The 16,977-nt window shown below is 47.4% G+C and overlaps 1 protein-coding gene across 1 annotated transcript in view; it reads left to right on the top strand.

Moving 5' to 3' along the window:
• LOC142776281 (protein qui-1-like) overlaps positions 1 to 16,977 on the top strand; it is a 316,351-nt gene that overhangs the window by 122,420 nt on the left and 176,954 nt on the right. Inside the window, exon 3 of the mRNA XM_075879661.1 lies at positions 1,509 to 1,690. Coding sequence (XP_075735776.1) covers positions 1,509 to 1,690 — 182 coding nt within the window. The remainder of the gene's footprint in view (positions 1 to 1,508; positions 1,691 to 16,977) is intronic.

Below are 16,977 nucleotides of genomic sequence, written 5' to 3'. Positions count from 1 at the left end.
AATTTTTGTCAGTGTAAACCCGAGTGAGCCCTGAGCGCAAAATATATTTAATGAGTGTATCTGAGTAAGCTCAAGAATTTTCGCTTACCTATGGCTAAAAGACGAGTATGGTCTTCGCGAAGGAGCTACTCCTTACAGTGTCAACGTGCCTAAGTGTTAGGGATGAACGTATGGAGAAAAAGCTGTAAACCTCCCGAAAAATATCCCCGAGAAAATAACGGAAACAAAGAACAATGTTTCTAAAATTTTTTGGCCTTTATCTATCGATAGAAAGCGCACAATTTAATGACGCAGCGAGCGTATGAAAGCAAAATGAAAGCTGTAACCTCCAAAGAAAGGATGAGAACATAGTGAGTTATCGATCAAACGGGGTTAAAGATATCATAATTGAAATTAAGGAAAATAAATGAACATGGTCCGGGCACGTAGCGCGTAGACAGGGAATTCCCACTGGTCTCTAAGGGTAACGGGCATGATTCCAAGAGAAGGCGGATTCGTGAGACGGAGACATCAAATTAGGTGGGCAGATGAGATTAAGACGTCCGCAAGTATAGCGGGTAGCAGAATGCACAGGAACGGCTTGATTGGCTGAACATGGGAGAGGCATTTTCCCTGAAGACATTGTAATCAAGCTCATGATGATGATGATAAAAGCGCTCTGGACGTCTCTTTCGCCTATGTACTCTGGTGTTTGCAGACAATTATGCTGAGATCCGTAAGAGGCTACTCACTGTCACGGGTTACAACACACTTGGGTTATTAATTACATACCTGAACGATTATACCTGCACTCGTATACTTACGAGTGCAGGTATGACGTACCGTTGACGTCTAAAAATTTCACTGGCAGTCATGAAGCGCTGTTCGTTACTTCGCTGTTGCCATGAAAACAACAAATTAAAATGAACTCGCGCCTTCTTTGGATGCATGCTGTTTGTCCATACTTTCTAGTGATACAAACTTCGGAAGATACGATTATTATTGGTGATCCCGCGATATTTGCACCACTGAAGTTTCACTCTATTGAGATGGATGTTAAAAAAGTATTTCATGTGGATCTATTATCTGAAGCCTTCGCAACAGCACCATTCATAAAAACGTGCTACATTGATAATTAAACTTATTATAGGTAGTCCATGATGGCGATGTTAGAGCAGATAATTAACACAAAGGTACCGCTGGCAGTTCTGACACTGCTGTAAACTTTAACTTTTCTACAGCTAACCGAACAAATAGCCATTTCATGCATACACTGAAGTTTTTATATACAATAAAATTTTATTGTATTTCTAATTGTTTTTTACGCGCACAAATGGACTCGATAGTACCAGAAATAAAGGTGGTCTGGTCGTTCCAACTAACATTCATGTGGGAGGTTATCTGAGCTTGTTGGGGGGTGCCACCGGTAAAAAGTGAATAAAGTAAAGGGCAACAGGCCGGCCACCATGTTTTACTGAGGTGGTACGCAATGATATCTCCCCACTTCTTCTATCTCGGCCCAATCGCAGTGCTTGGTGGGCAACAAGTACCGGCCTTTTGCGCTCCCCGACCACATCGAGAGCACGGTGTTCGAGCCTCTGCACCAGGCTGCCCAGGACGCAGACCTGGACGTGTCACTACTCGACCAGTGGTACCTGCTCAACGAGAACCTGGTGCCGCCTGCTTACGAGTTGCAAGCCCCTTCTGATAGGTGAGCGTTTAGCCTGTATTTTTATTAAGGGATGTATCGATGGCAGTGTTCCTGTACCAGGCTCCTTGGCGCAAGGGCCAAGTACGACCAAAAAGCGCAAGTAAGGGGGTCACCGATTTCGGATGTAACAATGAATGATGAAATGTAGGTGTTCACATTGTAAATACGTCCACATTATTCAACTCGCTGTGGCCTAGTTATTTTACACGAGTGTCAGTCAGTAACGCGTACCACATGAAAGATAATTCGCTTTACAATGGTGCTATGTAATCAACGAGTGGCGCTCATGTCAAAGAAACCTTGGCGTCGCGTGCACACTAAAACGATGAGAAAAAAATCTGTGTGCTTGCTAGAAATAGAAATCAAACAACTGTTGAGGGCGCTGTTATATCTGTAAATTTTTCGACCCCGGATGTTTATTGGTGAACACATCCAAGAGCAAAGTAGTAGCGGGTGCAGTAAAATTTGTGCGAATCTGCCTAATCCCGTTAAAACTTATATTTTTGGTAGACTACCCTTTTTTATCAACCTTTTCGGTAAACAAAAAGGTTATTGTCACAGTAACGTCTAATTGCCTTTTCAATGCTATCTCACGTTTCATTTCTGTGTTACTTAATTTTATATTCCTTACACAACTGGTTCTTGATCATTTGAGACAGTCGCTTTCAACACATTTTACAGTCCTAGAGGCTGTAATAGAATTTCGTCCTCCCTATGCCCTTTATAGAAGGCAAAGCGTACCAGCCAGCCAGTACCAAGGAGGTAACTCGAGTCTGCCTCTGGTCGCTGTATGAAGATTTTGGCGAGGTCAATAGGCTGCAGAACAAGCGGAGTCCACTGAACTTAACAGCCTCGCTGATTGCATAGCATTGCACATGAAGCAAATGCAATGCAAGGACATTTGCTTTATATGCGTTTATCTTTCTTGGGCAGCGGCTCTCACGAACAGGTGTTCTTGTCAAGCCAACATTTCGCAGGTAAGAGTCACTATAGATGAATAGAATGGTTCCTACAGAACATGGCCAGAGTCGCCGCCTGTTTGTTACATATAAGTGTTCTGAATTAATGGCGTAGCCAGAAGCAACGTCTTCTCTATTTTATCATTTCCAGCCAGATGCGCCTAGTCCAGCCGTTCACCACCCTCTCCTCTAGCCCTCCCGTTCTCTTGTCCATCGTCTAGCTTTCGTGAGTGCTTTAGGGTCATGGGGAAGAGATCCCATCATGCAGTACCTTACGACGGAAATCATACGAAGTAATTTTTTGTTCAGTTGTGTACAGATCCGTGCGACGGTGTCTTGAATTTCTAATGTTCACTATGTTGGTGGTCACGCAGTCTCCGTAAAAGATACGGTGTTTTGAGATAGCGAGTCACCGTTCGGGGCACTATGCGGGCAACCAATGGGGAAGCGTCACTGCAACGCTACTACATGCGCTGCGCTTCGATGAGGCAGCGGCGTTGCTTCAAGCCACAAAAAAAGGAGCACGAAAAAACAAATCTGACAGTCGTGTGATATTGGAGTGGGAAACACGTCTATCGCACCTTCGGGGGAAAGCACTCGGAAGCACGTGTGCGTCATAAGCAGCGTGGCCCCTCATATAGCGCCTCATCACGACCACTCTTTGAACTAAGGCGAACCGACGGCTGCCATTGATAAGCGCGCGTTGGCACCGACATTATAGAAGAAATAAAGTAGGCATTGCCATAAATATCTTTTTTAATTGAATCAGAGAAAGGGGGGAGGCCTCGCTGGCTGGTAACACTTCCGCCCGTCGTTGATACAGCATGCATGTTTGTTTTAAGCAACAATTGATGTGTAAAGCTGTTCTTATATGACATTTCTTCGGATGCCAAATCACAACGATGCCTGGAAGTTGCCAGGGCTGTTTTCTTCTACGAGTATCTAGCAGGGAGCGCCTTGCGCAATGCCTCACGCAAACATGACGCACCCGCATGGAACATCACCCAATCAGCACTATCGCGTCAAGTTCAACTACATGCTATTTCGTCAATGTATTGCTTTGGCCTGAAAATCGTGTCGCTGTTTCGTAGTTTATCAGGCACTTGCATCTGTATGACCAGGGGAATTATCCCGTCAGTTTCTGTCAATGGTCGGTTGCTTTGTTTATAGAGTTTAACGTCCCAAAGCAAGTCAGGTTATAATAGGCACCATGGTTTCGGCCGCCTCAGGTTCTTTCACGTGAACTGGCATTGCGCGGTGCACTGGCTTCGAACATTTAGCCTCCATCGAAGTGAGACTACCACGTCAGTAATCGAAACTGTGTTTTTCGGGTCAGCAGCCAAACACTGTAACCACTGAGCGACCGCAGGGGCCTCACAACAATCATAAACAGTGTTCGATTTTTCACAGCTGGACCCAACATGACATTGACATTTTTTTGTTCATGCGTGCCTACGCCGCATCAAAAAAGTTTGGCCCCGCGCCCCATTCACAAACATTTTTCAAGCACCACTGTTCTCTGACTCGCTTTAGTATTATCCTTTCCTTTGGTTTCGGCTGTTGTATATGGTGGTATATGGTATACGTGCTATATGGTACGAGCCAGACGTTTTGTGTTTTACTCTTTTCCTTTAGGTTTTACGTTCCTCTCTCACAGTTCTTTTCTGGTTAACCTCCCTGTTTTTCACTCAACCTTATTCTCTCCGCCCACGCGGACGCCCAGACAACCCCAATTGCATTGTCGAGAACCGACGCTGCAAGGAGCCTTCACTCGTTCGCTAACACCATGTCGAAAACTTGGCTGAGTGACCCCAGTGTCAGGAACCGCCGCCTACACAAATTGGACCCATCGAGAAAGCTTCAAGTTCCATTGGACCTCTCCCGCCAGGATGCAACTTTACTGTGCCGCCTGTGGTTAGTAGTAGCTTTTACAAAGGCGTACTCCTTTCGCATAGGAATGGCGGATATCTCCCGATGTGAATCGTGCGACACTGACGAGACAATAGAACATCTACTGTGTTCATGTGAACGTTTTGCGAGTGAACGCAACTTGCTACGCGAAACGTTGGAGACACTAGACAGTAGACCTTTTTCCGAAGAGAAGATACTTGGCTCATGGCTCTACGCGTCGCTGGCCAGCAAAGCGACGCGGGCACTGCTAAGTTTTCTAAAGACGACCGGACTACGCGACCGCTTATAACCGTGCAATGGACAAGGTCACATCTACACACACGTTGCCCTTCACTTCTCTCTCTCTACTCCTTTAATCCCCTCACCCCTTCCCCCAGTGCAGGGTAGCAAACCGGACGTGCGTCTGGTTGACCTCCCTGCCTTTCATTTCTTCCCTTCCTCCTCCTCCCTTATTCTCTCTCTTTTGCTTTCATTTGCTACTATGTTTATCAACCTGATTGGCAGTATTTTCACTGGAGCAACACGTACTCGGTTTCTCGCATCTGGGCACGAAATGTTTGTTCACCTTCGAAAGAGGGTTAGAGTTTGGAGCGCCGGTACACAGACCTTGCGTACCTATGAAAACAACGTCAGGTTTGCGCAGCATGCGATGATGTTTTCGCAGCCCAGCCAGGACGCAGAGGGGTCGAGCACATTGCTAAGCAAAAAAACAATTATATCCCGTTTATGCGATTTACGTGCGGCTCTTAATTATGCAAACGGAGGGGGAACATAGCGAAAATAAAGAAAGGGAAAGTATGGGGAAAGGGGAGTGAACTGTTCAACCGGAATGCATCAAAAGTGAAGTTTGTAAACACGTGTGACAGTAGAATGGGAGTGCACAGCCATCTTGCTTAAAGGTTTGTTTGCCCACTAGGCCATTTGGTTTGTAACTGAAACTGCAAGAGTGTTATAAAACAGCCAAACCTTATATTATTGACACTCTTCAATAAAAAGATATAATCGTGCTAACTTCAAGAAAAGAGCATGCAAGGAAAACTCCTGACGACGATTGAAAAATTAACATTTTTGATAATTTTTTATACTTTGCCTACTTATTCTCCTGCCCATTAGTTTTCACAATAGATAAAAACATGTTGCAATATGGGTTTCACTTGCTGTCGCTGCCCGTCAAAAAAAAAATGCACTTGCGCAAGGATATGCAACGGTAGATCGGACTTCTTGCCCGGTAAGTATGGAATGCAGGCCGATATTACAGTTTCTTAGAAGGCAAGGAGCACTGAAATAGATGTCGACTGCACTGAAGACGCCGATTTCGAAATCGTTTGGTAACGGGAGCGGCCATGAGTGCGGGATCAACGAGCAGGTCAGTTCGCACAATCCGGCGTGTTTGGGGAAAGCGGGCTCAATTTCGTGTCCTCAGAAGGATAGGTTGCAATACAAAGTTGCGATACAGCCGGGGATAACTTCCACGCACGAAATTTGGAGCATATATCTATTTTGTCCACCCTTTGATCGCACAACAGCCACGCGCTGTTAACTTTGCAGACGTAGCAGACATTGTTAGCGCTTTTTGTGTGTTCAAATTAAACGCAAACAAAAGCGCGTCTAAAATACGTACTTATATATTTGAATAAAAGCGTTTCGAGGTTACTGACCTAACTTGGGCACGGTAGGATTCCAACGCACGTGTTTGGTGCGTATACAGAGGCAATCGGCCAAGGTCACAAATTCGCTGTCTGCAGCTCATGTTCGCCGAGCGCATTCGGCGCCCACACAAGAAACACTTGGAGGCATCGACGTGGAAGTTGAAGTTTGGCCTCGTTCCTTCAGCGGGAAGCACCTCAAAACTCTTGTCAGGAAGCTGCAAGCGCTCACTGCAAGCACGCGGGTGACAGCTGCTTTAGCTAGAGAAACTGCGCTGCACGAATTGATCGATATCAGTGAAAACCATGAAAAGTGGTGCTTCAGGAGCCAAACCAAAGAGAAGAAATGCCAAACTATAGACGACCGGGTGCGCCCGCCCATCTCAGATGACGGCAGCAGACGACTTGTACTGGACGCGTGCACACATTCAATGCTCAAAATTTGACTCCGATGGTGTTTGCGCTTTGCTCTGCTGCTGTGTGCTTCATGGCGGCAAAGTATACAGTTCCTAGCAAAATCATTTGGCAGATTACCGTTCGAAGCATAAGAAGCTCATTTCAACGACATGAAATTTTCGCAGAGTACATCACAGCTTGATGCTGTAGTGCCTCAATGAACCCGACGCGAAAAACATTGATTTCTAGTCATTCACTACCGTGTTTATCACTGATAATTTGCGGCGGCAAGACATAAATACTCAATACAATACGATGCCGAATCGAAACGCAGTATGCGATCACAAATTTCATACAATATTCAGACCCACATGTCGGGCTTAGTCTTCGATGGACCCTCTCGATTCGATGGACCCTCTTGACATCGGCACATCGGCTGTGCGCGCTTGCTTACTCAGTAATCCCGCCCTCATGGCTGCTCCCGTGACCAAGTCATCTCGAAATGGGTGTCCTCACGGCAGTGGACTGTTATATGAGTGCTGCTTGCCTTTTAAAAAACTGGAGTAAAGGCTTGCATTATATACTTAGTGGGCAGCAAGTTCGATCTACCCTTGCCTATACTTGCGCAAGGGCATTTTTTTTACTGGTCGTAACGGCAAGTGAATTCATATTATCTAAGATGTTTTTTATCAATTGTGAAAGCTGATGTGCAGGAAAATAAATGCGGAAAGTATAAACATATCAAAAATGTTTTTTTTTTTAAATTGCCGTCAGAAGTTTCTCTTGCGTGCTCTTTTCTTGAAGTTAGTGCGATTATGCCTTTTGATTGAAAAGTGTTATGAATGCAAGCTTTTGAAGTTTAAAAAATACATGCTGAGAAAGTGAAGTGGAGTTTTTACCGCTCTGCCATAGGTTTTTGAAATGAAGGTCAGCAAACCAGGTAAAAAAAAACGTTTTTAGGTGAAATCTGCAAATTTTTATAGAAATATTTACAATGCACAGTGACCTAAAATAAAATTGAGCGTAAGCGCAAGTACGTATTTATTTATCTAAAAAAATTGAGGTATGAAGCTTGCATTTCGTTTGTGTAATTAATTGCCAAACTATAAAAAACAACAGAGCAGGTAAGCATGACACTTCCCTTTTTCGTGATTATTGATCTACTGCGAGTTGAACAATTTCTTTACGGAAAAGCGATTGCGGATCTTTTTCTTTCTGCTGATTCACCAACAATATTTAAAATTTTGATAGAAGTTTAAAGCGTTCTCCAGCCATGCTTTGTTCGATCTTACATGGAATCACCCTACTTCACTAACTCACATGCTGGTACCTTGTATAGCACCCACCATTGTAATAGAGCAACTTCTAGAAAGCATCAGGCGTATATCTTTCGCCACAGTGCATTTTTAGACGCCTCTATCAATATTCGTGGCAAATACTGAAGGCTGCCACTCCACGCAGTGCAAGTTTGCCAGGGAAAAAAATCACAGGTATGTAGCTGAATGCGGTTAGCAGCTATAAAGGAGTAGCGTGGTAAAGGAGACGCGAAATAAACGCAAGTCGATTGGTGCCCAAAATGATGCAAAAAAGAAGACTCGGCCAAAAAGCTCGGCTTCGCAAACGGCGTTTTTCATGATCGACCGGCGCTTGGCATGAGCTTCGACGGGAGGAAAGGAAAGGAAGATGTTCAGAGAGGGCACGCTTGCTTAAATGTTGACCATGGAGAAATAAGAGTTAATGGAAGATACGTTGTTGCCATCAGTACTGTGGTTTCTAAAAGAAACTGCTGGCGAGAACAGAATAAACACAAAAAATATAAGAGAGTGACATGGAAGAAAGGAGGCAGGGGTGACGGAATCAGACTCAATGGGTTTTTTTACTTTAGTCTTCTTAATTCATTTATTTTTATTCTTGACAAAAATACGTGTTTCTAACTGAAAAGTAGTGAAGTAAATTACTGAAATGAATGCGGCACAGAAAGTAATGTGGTGGTAAGACAGGTGTTTTAATTAAACTTCTTTTTTTTGTGTGGCTACAACAGCAAACAACTCTTGAAAGGTTTGTCGACAGACACTGAAACAGAGCGTAGGATTGAGCCTTCAGCGCTTCCGCCTTAACCAGTTTTCACTGGAGAAAATTAAATTTACACGAAAGATGCTAGAAGATATTTCTAAAATCAAAAGGTGGCCGCTAAAACTAGAAAAATAACCTTTCATGGCTTTTTTTACGCACTCTCATTGATCAATATACACGCGCAAAGAACGTAGATTCAACAAACACCGCAAAGTCGAGAACTAAGAACAACATTGCGTCACAGGATGTAGGTGGCAACTTTATTTTCTGCGAACAGATCTCTGCAGATGTCGTCCCCGTTTTTGACGCATCGTGGTCTGCGTTGAGCTTGATGGCGTCCTGGAATGTACTACGCAAAAAGTCGACAAATCATGTGGTAATGCAGCTACCTTGTACAAGAAGGGAAGGCATGGCAGGAGAAAACAGTGTGTGAAATGCGATGAGGATTCGGCGCATTTTTGTTTTCGCAGCACCCGCCTCTATAAACTTTGCGGTCACGTCTACTGAATGAAAAACAAAGATTGAGAACTTCTGGGGGGAACAATCATAAATGAAATGACTGGCAAGAAGAGAAATAATAGCTCAAAAAGGCAAGGTGTGGGCAACTGTGGGCGCAGGTTAGCCAGATGAGGACAGAGGACGTTCGAGGACAACGAGAGACTTTTATACACGCGAAGACGGACAAATGGATACACACAACATAAACTCACACAGATATACACGCGCTAACGGTCCTACGCGAAGAGAGTTATTGTTCTTGTTCGTTCACTCACATTCTACCCTTGGGGCGTGAACGTTGCTCTTCACCTTGAGCTCTCTGGTAGTCAGGAGGCGCGATGCCTGGTGCTTGCGGAGTTCCTACCGAGGCGGGGCTCGGTCTAGAAGATAACCGCCAGGGCCATCCCAGTACGGTGGTCAACGCCTGGGCTTGCCACCGAGAACAGCGTACCGCCGACTGCCGCGAACAGAGCTGGGACAGCGTCTCGCTCCGAGACCAGAACAGCAGCTGGCCGTGACGAACGCCGCTTCAGACCAATGTGAGGGCGAGGTGGGGCGATGCCCAGTCCAGGACGCAGCCGAGGACTTCAACGCCGGGACGAGGCCCGGACACGGAGGGTCGGAACGAGCAGCCGGGGCGTGGCCCGAACCTGCCCTTGCTCTCTGCTCTCTGGCGAGGTGGGGCGATGCCCAGTCCAGGACGCACCTGAGGACTTCAACGCCGGGACGAGGCCCGGACACGGAGGGTCAGAACGAGCAGCCGGGACGTGGCCCGAACCTTTCCTTGCGTTCTGCTCTCTGGGGTCAGCCGAGCTGTCCCCGTGGCTCCGGAGCTTTTTCACGTGGAACGCGCACGAGCACGCGCATAGGCGCGCTCATAGTTTTGCCGCTATCACCATCATAATGATTCCCGCGCACTTTGAAATACTAAATCGGCCCCGCACACCGATTTTTCTACGTCAAAGCATGACGCACACTCTCCAGGGCAGCGTTTTATACCACATCTTCCCCCCAGTTCAAGAACAGCGAAACGCTGGGTTAAGAAGGGACGACATGTTCATAGAGTAGACAACTGTCACAATACGCATAAACTGAACACATTCAACGTTATAATGTTTTGTCTTTGACGATGTACCAAGGGCGTCCACACACGGAATGCACGGCACCGTACGCTCGTGACCCGATGCCTAGGCCAACGACCACTCACTCATGCTGTTGCGGGGAACACATGAACTTTCTGGACACCCCACACGATGGCGAGGCATTCCGCAGCTCGTACTTTTTGAGCATGTTGATGTGGAAGACAGTTGTTCTGTGACCAAGGTCCACAGCATAATCCACTGGGCTTTTCTTGTCTGTCACAGTAAAGGGGCCCTTCCATGTTAGTATCAATTTGTTGTGATCGGCGGGTAGCAGCACGAGAACTTTGTCACCCACGCTTAAGTCCCGCTCCTTCGCCTTGCGATCATAGTAAGTCTTCTGACGAACATGTGCCTTCGCAAGTTCCTGAGATGCTATTTCACAGGTTAGTTGCAAACGTTCCCGCAGTTCTACGATGTATTCATAGGTTGACTTGGTCGCGTCATCCAACTTTGGGTTAGTCCACAAGTCTCTCAAAATCGTCATTGGGCCGCGAACGTACCGGCCATAAAGCAACTCGAATGGTGAGTATCCCGTACTCTTTTGTGGCATCTCCCGATACGCGAAAAGGAGAGGGCCGAGGTAGCGGTCCCAATTTTTCGGGCTTTCCCGACTCATTCGGCGGAGCATTTGCTTCAACGTGCCGTTGAATCGTTCGACTAACCCGTTTGCCATCGGATGGTAAGGGGTTGTCGGTAATTGCCTGATAGATAGTAGCCGGCTGAACTCCTTCATAACCGACGACATGAAGCTTGTCCCGCGGTCGCTTACAATTTCGCGTGGTAGACCAACTCGCGACAGCATTTCCATTAGTCCTTCTGCCACGACCTTGCTTTCACTCGAAGGAAGTGCGATGGCGTCTGGATATCTCGTTGCAAAATCCACCATGGTTAGAATGTACCTGTTGCCCTTGGAAGATGTCGGTGACAAAGGACCGATGATGTCGATGCCCACACGTGAAGACGGGGTCTCAATGATTGGCATGGTACCTAGCGGAGCCCGACCAACCAAATGGCGCGGGACAGTCCGCTGACAGATATCGCAGGACTTCACAAACCTTTTGGTTTCTGATTGAACACCTGGCCAGAAGAATTCGGCAAGAATACGGTCAGTTGTTCGGGATATCCCTTGGTGTCCGGCGAGGATACCTTCATGGGCTAGTTTGAGCACAGTCTCCCGCAGTTGTCTCGGTACGACTAGTTGTTCGAGTTCCTTCTCCGAGAGTAGCTTGTGCTTCCGATACAAGATACCATCTACAAGAAAGAAGCAGGTTTCGCGATTCTTTACTATTAACTTTTTACCAAGACTCTCATAACAATGCCGTAACGATGGGTCATTTCTTTGATATTCCTCAAGCGTCACTTTATCTATGATTGGGGTAGTGGCTTTCAGAACAGGTAGCCTGGCTGTGGCGCGTGTTTCTTTCACTGCTGCAGCACTATCACCGAGTGGTACTTGATCTGCGGGTCTATGAGGTGTGCAAGTTGTCTCTACTGTCATTGGTAAGTAGCCTGAATCGTTTCCGACATCACTTTGCGTGTCGTCCGCGATGATGGGCACGGGCGAGTTAGCGAGTTTTCTGACTACATTCCCTCCGCTGTAATCACGATGCTGTTGAGGCTTGTGCGAATATTCTAGCTCTGTAGATCGGGCACCTTCGATGTTGCCTAGCACGACATCGTATAGAGGGTTCTTCATGCATTTAACTCGCACGACACCGGTGAAGAACGGTGTGTCAATAGAAACGATTGCCTCCGGCAAGTAGTGCACTGTTCTGTCGAGCAGAAAAACCGGACTTGTAGTCCCCGTAAACTTCTCTTTCGGGACAAGCCCTTCTCGTACCACTACCGTGTTGCATCCCGTATCTCGAAGTACAGATACAGTTTTGCCCTCAAGCAATCCTCTCACTACAGGCAGAGTTCCGACATCAGCCACAGTTGGGGTATGCGTCGACGTCATATTCACGACCGGGATAGTCTCCCCAGTCTGGAGTACGACGTACCCTTCATCCAGTTTCTCCGGTGTCTCGGCGTTGTCTCCTTCTTTGGGTGACAGCGCGCACGACGCCAACTGCTTTTCGTGGGTTCGAGTTGTCTCCACAGACGAACCGTTTCTGCCACTCGACCAGCCTGTTGCTGACTGGTTATTTCTTGTCCGAGACCAACATTCAGACGCACGGTGCCCTGTCTTATTGCACAAGAAACAGAGACTTTGGCCCTTGCACTGGCGCTTAGCAGTTTCTGCTTTACGAGCATCTGCTGAGCTCTCCTTAGATAGCTTATCCTTGCCCAAATTGAACAAATCTTGGGCTTCCAGAAAGCAGTCCGCGTTCTGCGCTAAAGAGTGCAATTTCTTACAGTTCCTCTCCTTGAGAAATACCCTCAGGGTGGGTGAGCATCCCTTCATGAACTGTTCTGAAATCATTACGTCGCGAAGAGCGTCATATGTTTTCTCGACATTTGCCAGCTCCATCCAACGGTCGAAATGACCTGCTATGCGAGAAGCATATTGGAGCCCCGTCTCCTTGTCCTCTGGTCTCGCCTTGCGAAATTTCTCGCGGTATCCTTCAGCCGTATACCGGAATCGTAACAGCAATGTTGCCTTCACCTGATCATAGTCGGTGGCGGAAGCAGAGTCAAGTCGACTAATCACGGATAACGCCTCTCCCGTCAGGCACAAGCTGAGCGAAAAGGCCCATTTGCTCCGAGGCCACTCCTGAGACACCGCGACGCGCTCAAAACGCTGCAGATATGCGTCGAGGTCATCTCGCATCTCGTTGAACGGTGGCAATAGCTTGTGCGGGCCACAGCTATCCATTACAGCTGGGGACGCTGCGTCATCGCTTGCCGGTCTCCCTATCTCTCCCGCGTTCGAACCAGTCTTCTGCTCTTGCAACTTTAGCTTCAACAGCAAAACGCGCTCCTCGGCTTGCAGCCGTCTTTCCTCCAGCGCTATCTTTTCTCGCTGCTCGTCGCGAACTTGCGCACGAAGGTCCCTTTCGATAACGCGCTCCGCGTCAACCCATTCCTGCAGTGCCGATCCTGTTAGACCCATGTCCGTTCCGATCGCGTGCAATTTCTCTAAATCCATCAGTTCGTCCCGCCCGTCTGGCTCTCGGCAAGAAGGTAAGGCCGATCTATCCTGGCAGGGCTCGCCAAAATTTGTGGGGAAACTGTGGGCGCAGGTTAGCCAGATGAGGACAGAGGACGTTCGAGGACAACGAGAGACTTTTATACACGCGAAGACGGACAAATGGATACACACAACATAAACTCACACAGATATACACGCGCTAACGGTCCTACGCGAAGAGAGTTATTGTTCTTGTTCGTTCACTCACATTCTACCCTTGGGGCGTGAACGTTGCTCTTCACCTTGAGCTCTCTGGTAGTCAGGAGGCGCGATGCCTGGTGCTTGCGGAGTTCCTACCGAGGCGGGGCTCGGTCTAGAAGATAACCGCCAGGGCCATCCCAGTACGGTGGTCAACGCCTGGGCTTGCCACCGAGAACAGCGTACCGCCGACTGCCGCGAACAGAGCTGGGACAGCGTCTCGCTCCGAGACCAGAACAGCAGCTGGCCGTGACGAACGCCGCTTCAGACCAATGTGAGGGCGAGGTGGGGCGATGCCCAGTCCAGGACGCAGCCGAGGACTTCAACGCCGGGACGAGGCCCGGACACGGAGGGTCGGAACGAGCAGCCGGGGCGTGGCCCGAACCTGCCCTTGCTCTCTGCTCTCTGGCGAGGTGGGGCGATGCCCAGTCCAGGACGCACCTGAGGACTTCAACGCCGGGACGAGGCCCGGACACGGAGGGTCAGAACGAGCAGCCGGGACGTGGCCCGAACCTTTCCTTGCGTTCTGCTCTCTGGGGTCAGCCGAGCTGTCCCCGTGGCTCCGGAGCTTTTTCACGTGGAACGCGCACGAGCACGCGCATAGGCGCGCTCATAGTTTTGCCGCTATCACCATCATAATGATTCCCGCGCACTTTGAAATACTAAATCGGCCCCGCACACCGATTTTTCTACGTCAAAGCATGACGCACACTCTCCAGGGCAGCGTTTTATACCACACAAGGCATCAAAAATTCATAGTTCGCCCTGAGTTCGCCAGGGAGCCACTGTGCGTTTTTTTTTTTGAGTTCATGTGTTCTTGATGTTTTTTTCTCGTTTAGAAAGCATATGAGCTAAACCTGTTCCTGATTCAATTTCTTGTTTTAAAGTGCAACTTTGCTTGTTGAAAGTTTTTATTGCCTTCCTAAAGGGGACGGTGTAAGAATCTTACACCATGTTAAAAGGCCACTCACCAACCCGTCTTTAAAGACAAGAGGGGGATTTTCTCCTCTCCTTCATACACACGATGCATCTTCCTCACCCCTTCGTTCTTGAATTCACGTGAACAATATCAGCACTAAGCGCTATAGCCGATCAGAATTTCGCCCTTCTCGGCTGCACGCTGTTATCGCCGCTCGCGCTGTTGTAAACACACAAAATGAAGTTTTATCGGTTGATTGTGCACAATATTTATGCGAGATAAAGAAGAACGGATGGGCGGCTGCATGAAAAAGCAGTGCAGAAGACAAATCACATGAGATATTGTGCGTATATCAACGAATCGAGAGCATGTATGCTGCAGACGTCACGGGAACTACTGTCTACGTCACAGTAGTGCGCCAAGAAGGACGAGAAATATTAGGAAAGAATATAGCGCTCTTTTTTTGTATTTAGGGAGCTTGGAGAGTGGCCCTTTAGTTCGTCAGGGTTTCAGTCAGTTATGTGTACACACCTGGTGTTCCCGTTAGATACACATCGCTCGAGTATTGGTCACAGGTGGTACATTGTAACTAGCTGGTAATTATGATGGTTTTCTTAAACGCTTACTAAACTCGGAGATGTCGTAATCTGGAGGTTGAAGTAAGCTCATCGTAAAAGCCGTATGAGCTTTTCAATATGATAATAAGGTGGTTTTTCGTGAAACTTTGTCCTCAGCGAATTTAGGCTTAGAGAGCTGATGAAACAAACAACAAAAAAAAGGGTCGGCGGCGGCGAGCTTTTGGGCAAAGCGAAACATACGTGCCGCGACGTCGCTACAAGTGCCTCACTATGTCGACGGTGCCTACCGCTGTTTAGAAACACAGATCTGTACGTCACGCAGCAGCGGGCTATCACTGCATGCTGGCTCCGTCGGCATTATGTGGCTGTCATCTGCAACGTGTAGTGGGCCATCGTTGGCTTCCTGTCACTCCGAGACGTAAACGGTGACGTCAGTCGAGATATGTGTGGCTGCGGGCCCACTTAAACATTTCTATTTGCCTTCGTGCGCTCTGAGAGCCAGATTACGTCGTGTCAAAGCTCCATAGCAAATCCAACTCATTTCATATCCAAGAGCTTGTATACCTTCTACGGAGAGATCGCGTTAACTAGCCAACTACAATACCCTCGTAAAAAGCGAAGCGCAAATGATACTTATTTCACTTCTGTTGCAGAACCACCAGTTACCCTGCGTCACCCGTTATACCGCGGCTACCACTTTTGATGACATTCACCACTGCATACCCGCCAGCCGACTGACTGACAATCCTCATTTTTTGTTTTTTTCTCTCTCTCTCTTACTCTTCTCTTTCCTCTCTCTCTCTGATCTTTATGCCCCCTTCCCATTTCCCCAGCGTAGGGTAGCAAACCGAGCATGTGCCTGGTTAACCTCCCTGCCTTCCCTCTTGTTGTTTATCCCCCCCCCCATCTGAAGTAAATGTTGTATTTATCTTAGTATGTATGTTTGAAGTACCTTAAGTGTTCGGAGCACCCATATTGAGTCAGTGGTTACTGCTCTTGGCTACTGACCCTAAATAAGTGGGTTCAACGCTGGCCGCGGGGGTCGCTCCTAAATAGAGGCGAAGTGGTTGGCGTTCTGTAAACTGTGAGATATCAGCACATGTCAAAAACTCCAAGTGCTTGAAATTATCCAGAGCCATATATTACGGCTTCTCCCCTTGCCTGAGCTGCTTTGGTACATTGCACATTATGAACCAACCAACCAACCATTGCTGTTCGTAGAACTGGTGCTATAGCCCTGCTTTCATAATGAAAAAAATTGGCCCCGTATCGGCATGTTTCACTGCAAATGTTGCAGAAAGACGACAATCTTGCGTCTAGATAGAGTGAACAAAATGTTTATTTGGAGTTTTGGGCAACAAAATCGGTGAATTGTGTTCTGGAGGTGCTGCGTTAGAGAGTCTCGATCCGTTCAGCCAAGCCGGACGAGCACATCGAGGCACGTTAGATATGATTGCTATTTGGCAGTTATATTCGAAAACGAAGGAAGGCTTGCATTCCTGTTTCGGAGCCGATAACTTGTATAGAACGGAAAGCGACGGGCAGGTTCCACCACCGTGTCGTCTTAGCAAAGCGTTGAAAACACTTGCCCTTGTAAGCATTGCGTTGCACTGTCAGCGCAGCGTGATAAACGCTACACGCAATAAAATTACTCATCTATGCCTTCTCTACTATAAAGACACACATACAAAATATTTAAGTGTTATGGTGCCTCAAATATGCGCAATAATTGATTTTTTTCTCAATCACACAAATATGAATGCTAAAACTTGAGCAATATTAGTGGGCGCTGTGGATGGGAGGCGGGGGCGTTTGAGATATCGTTTGGGGCCGTTTG

The sequence above is a fragment of the Rhipicephalus microplus genome, chromosome X, assembly GCF_043290135.1.
Source record: "Rhipicephalus microplus isolate Deutch F79 chromosome X, USDA_Rmic, whole genome shotgun sequence".
Classification (NCBI taxonomy): Eukaryota; Metazoa; Arthropoda; class Arachnida; order Ixodida; family Ixodidae; genus Rhipicephalus; species Rhipicephalus microplus.
The sequence above is the reverse complement of the archived record's forward strand: the minus strand, read 5'-3'. Positions and strand labels throughout refer to the sequence as shown.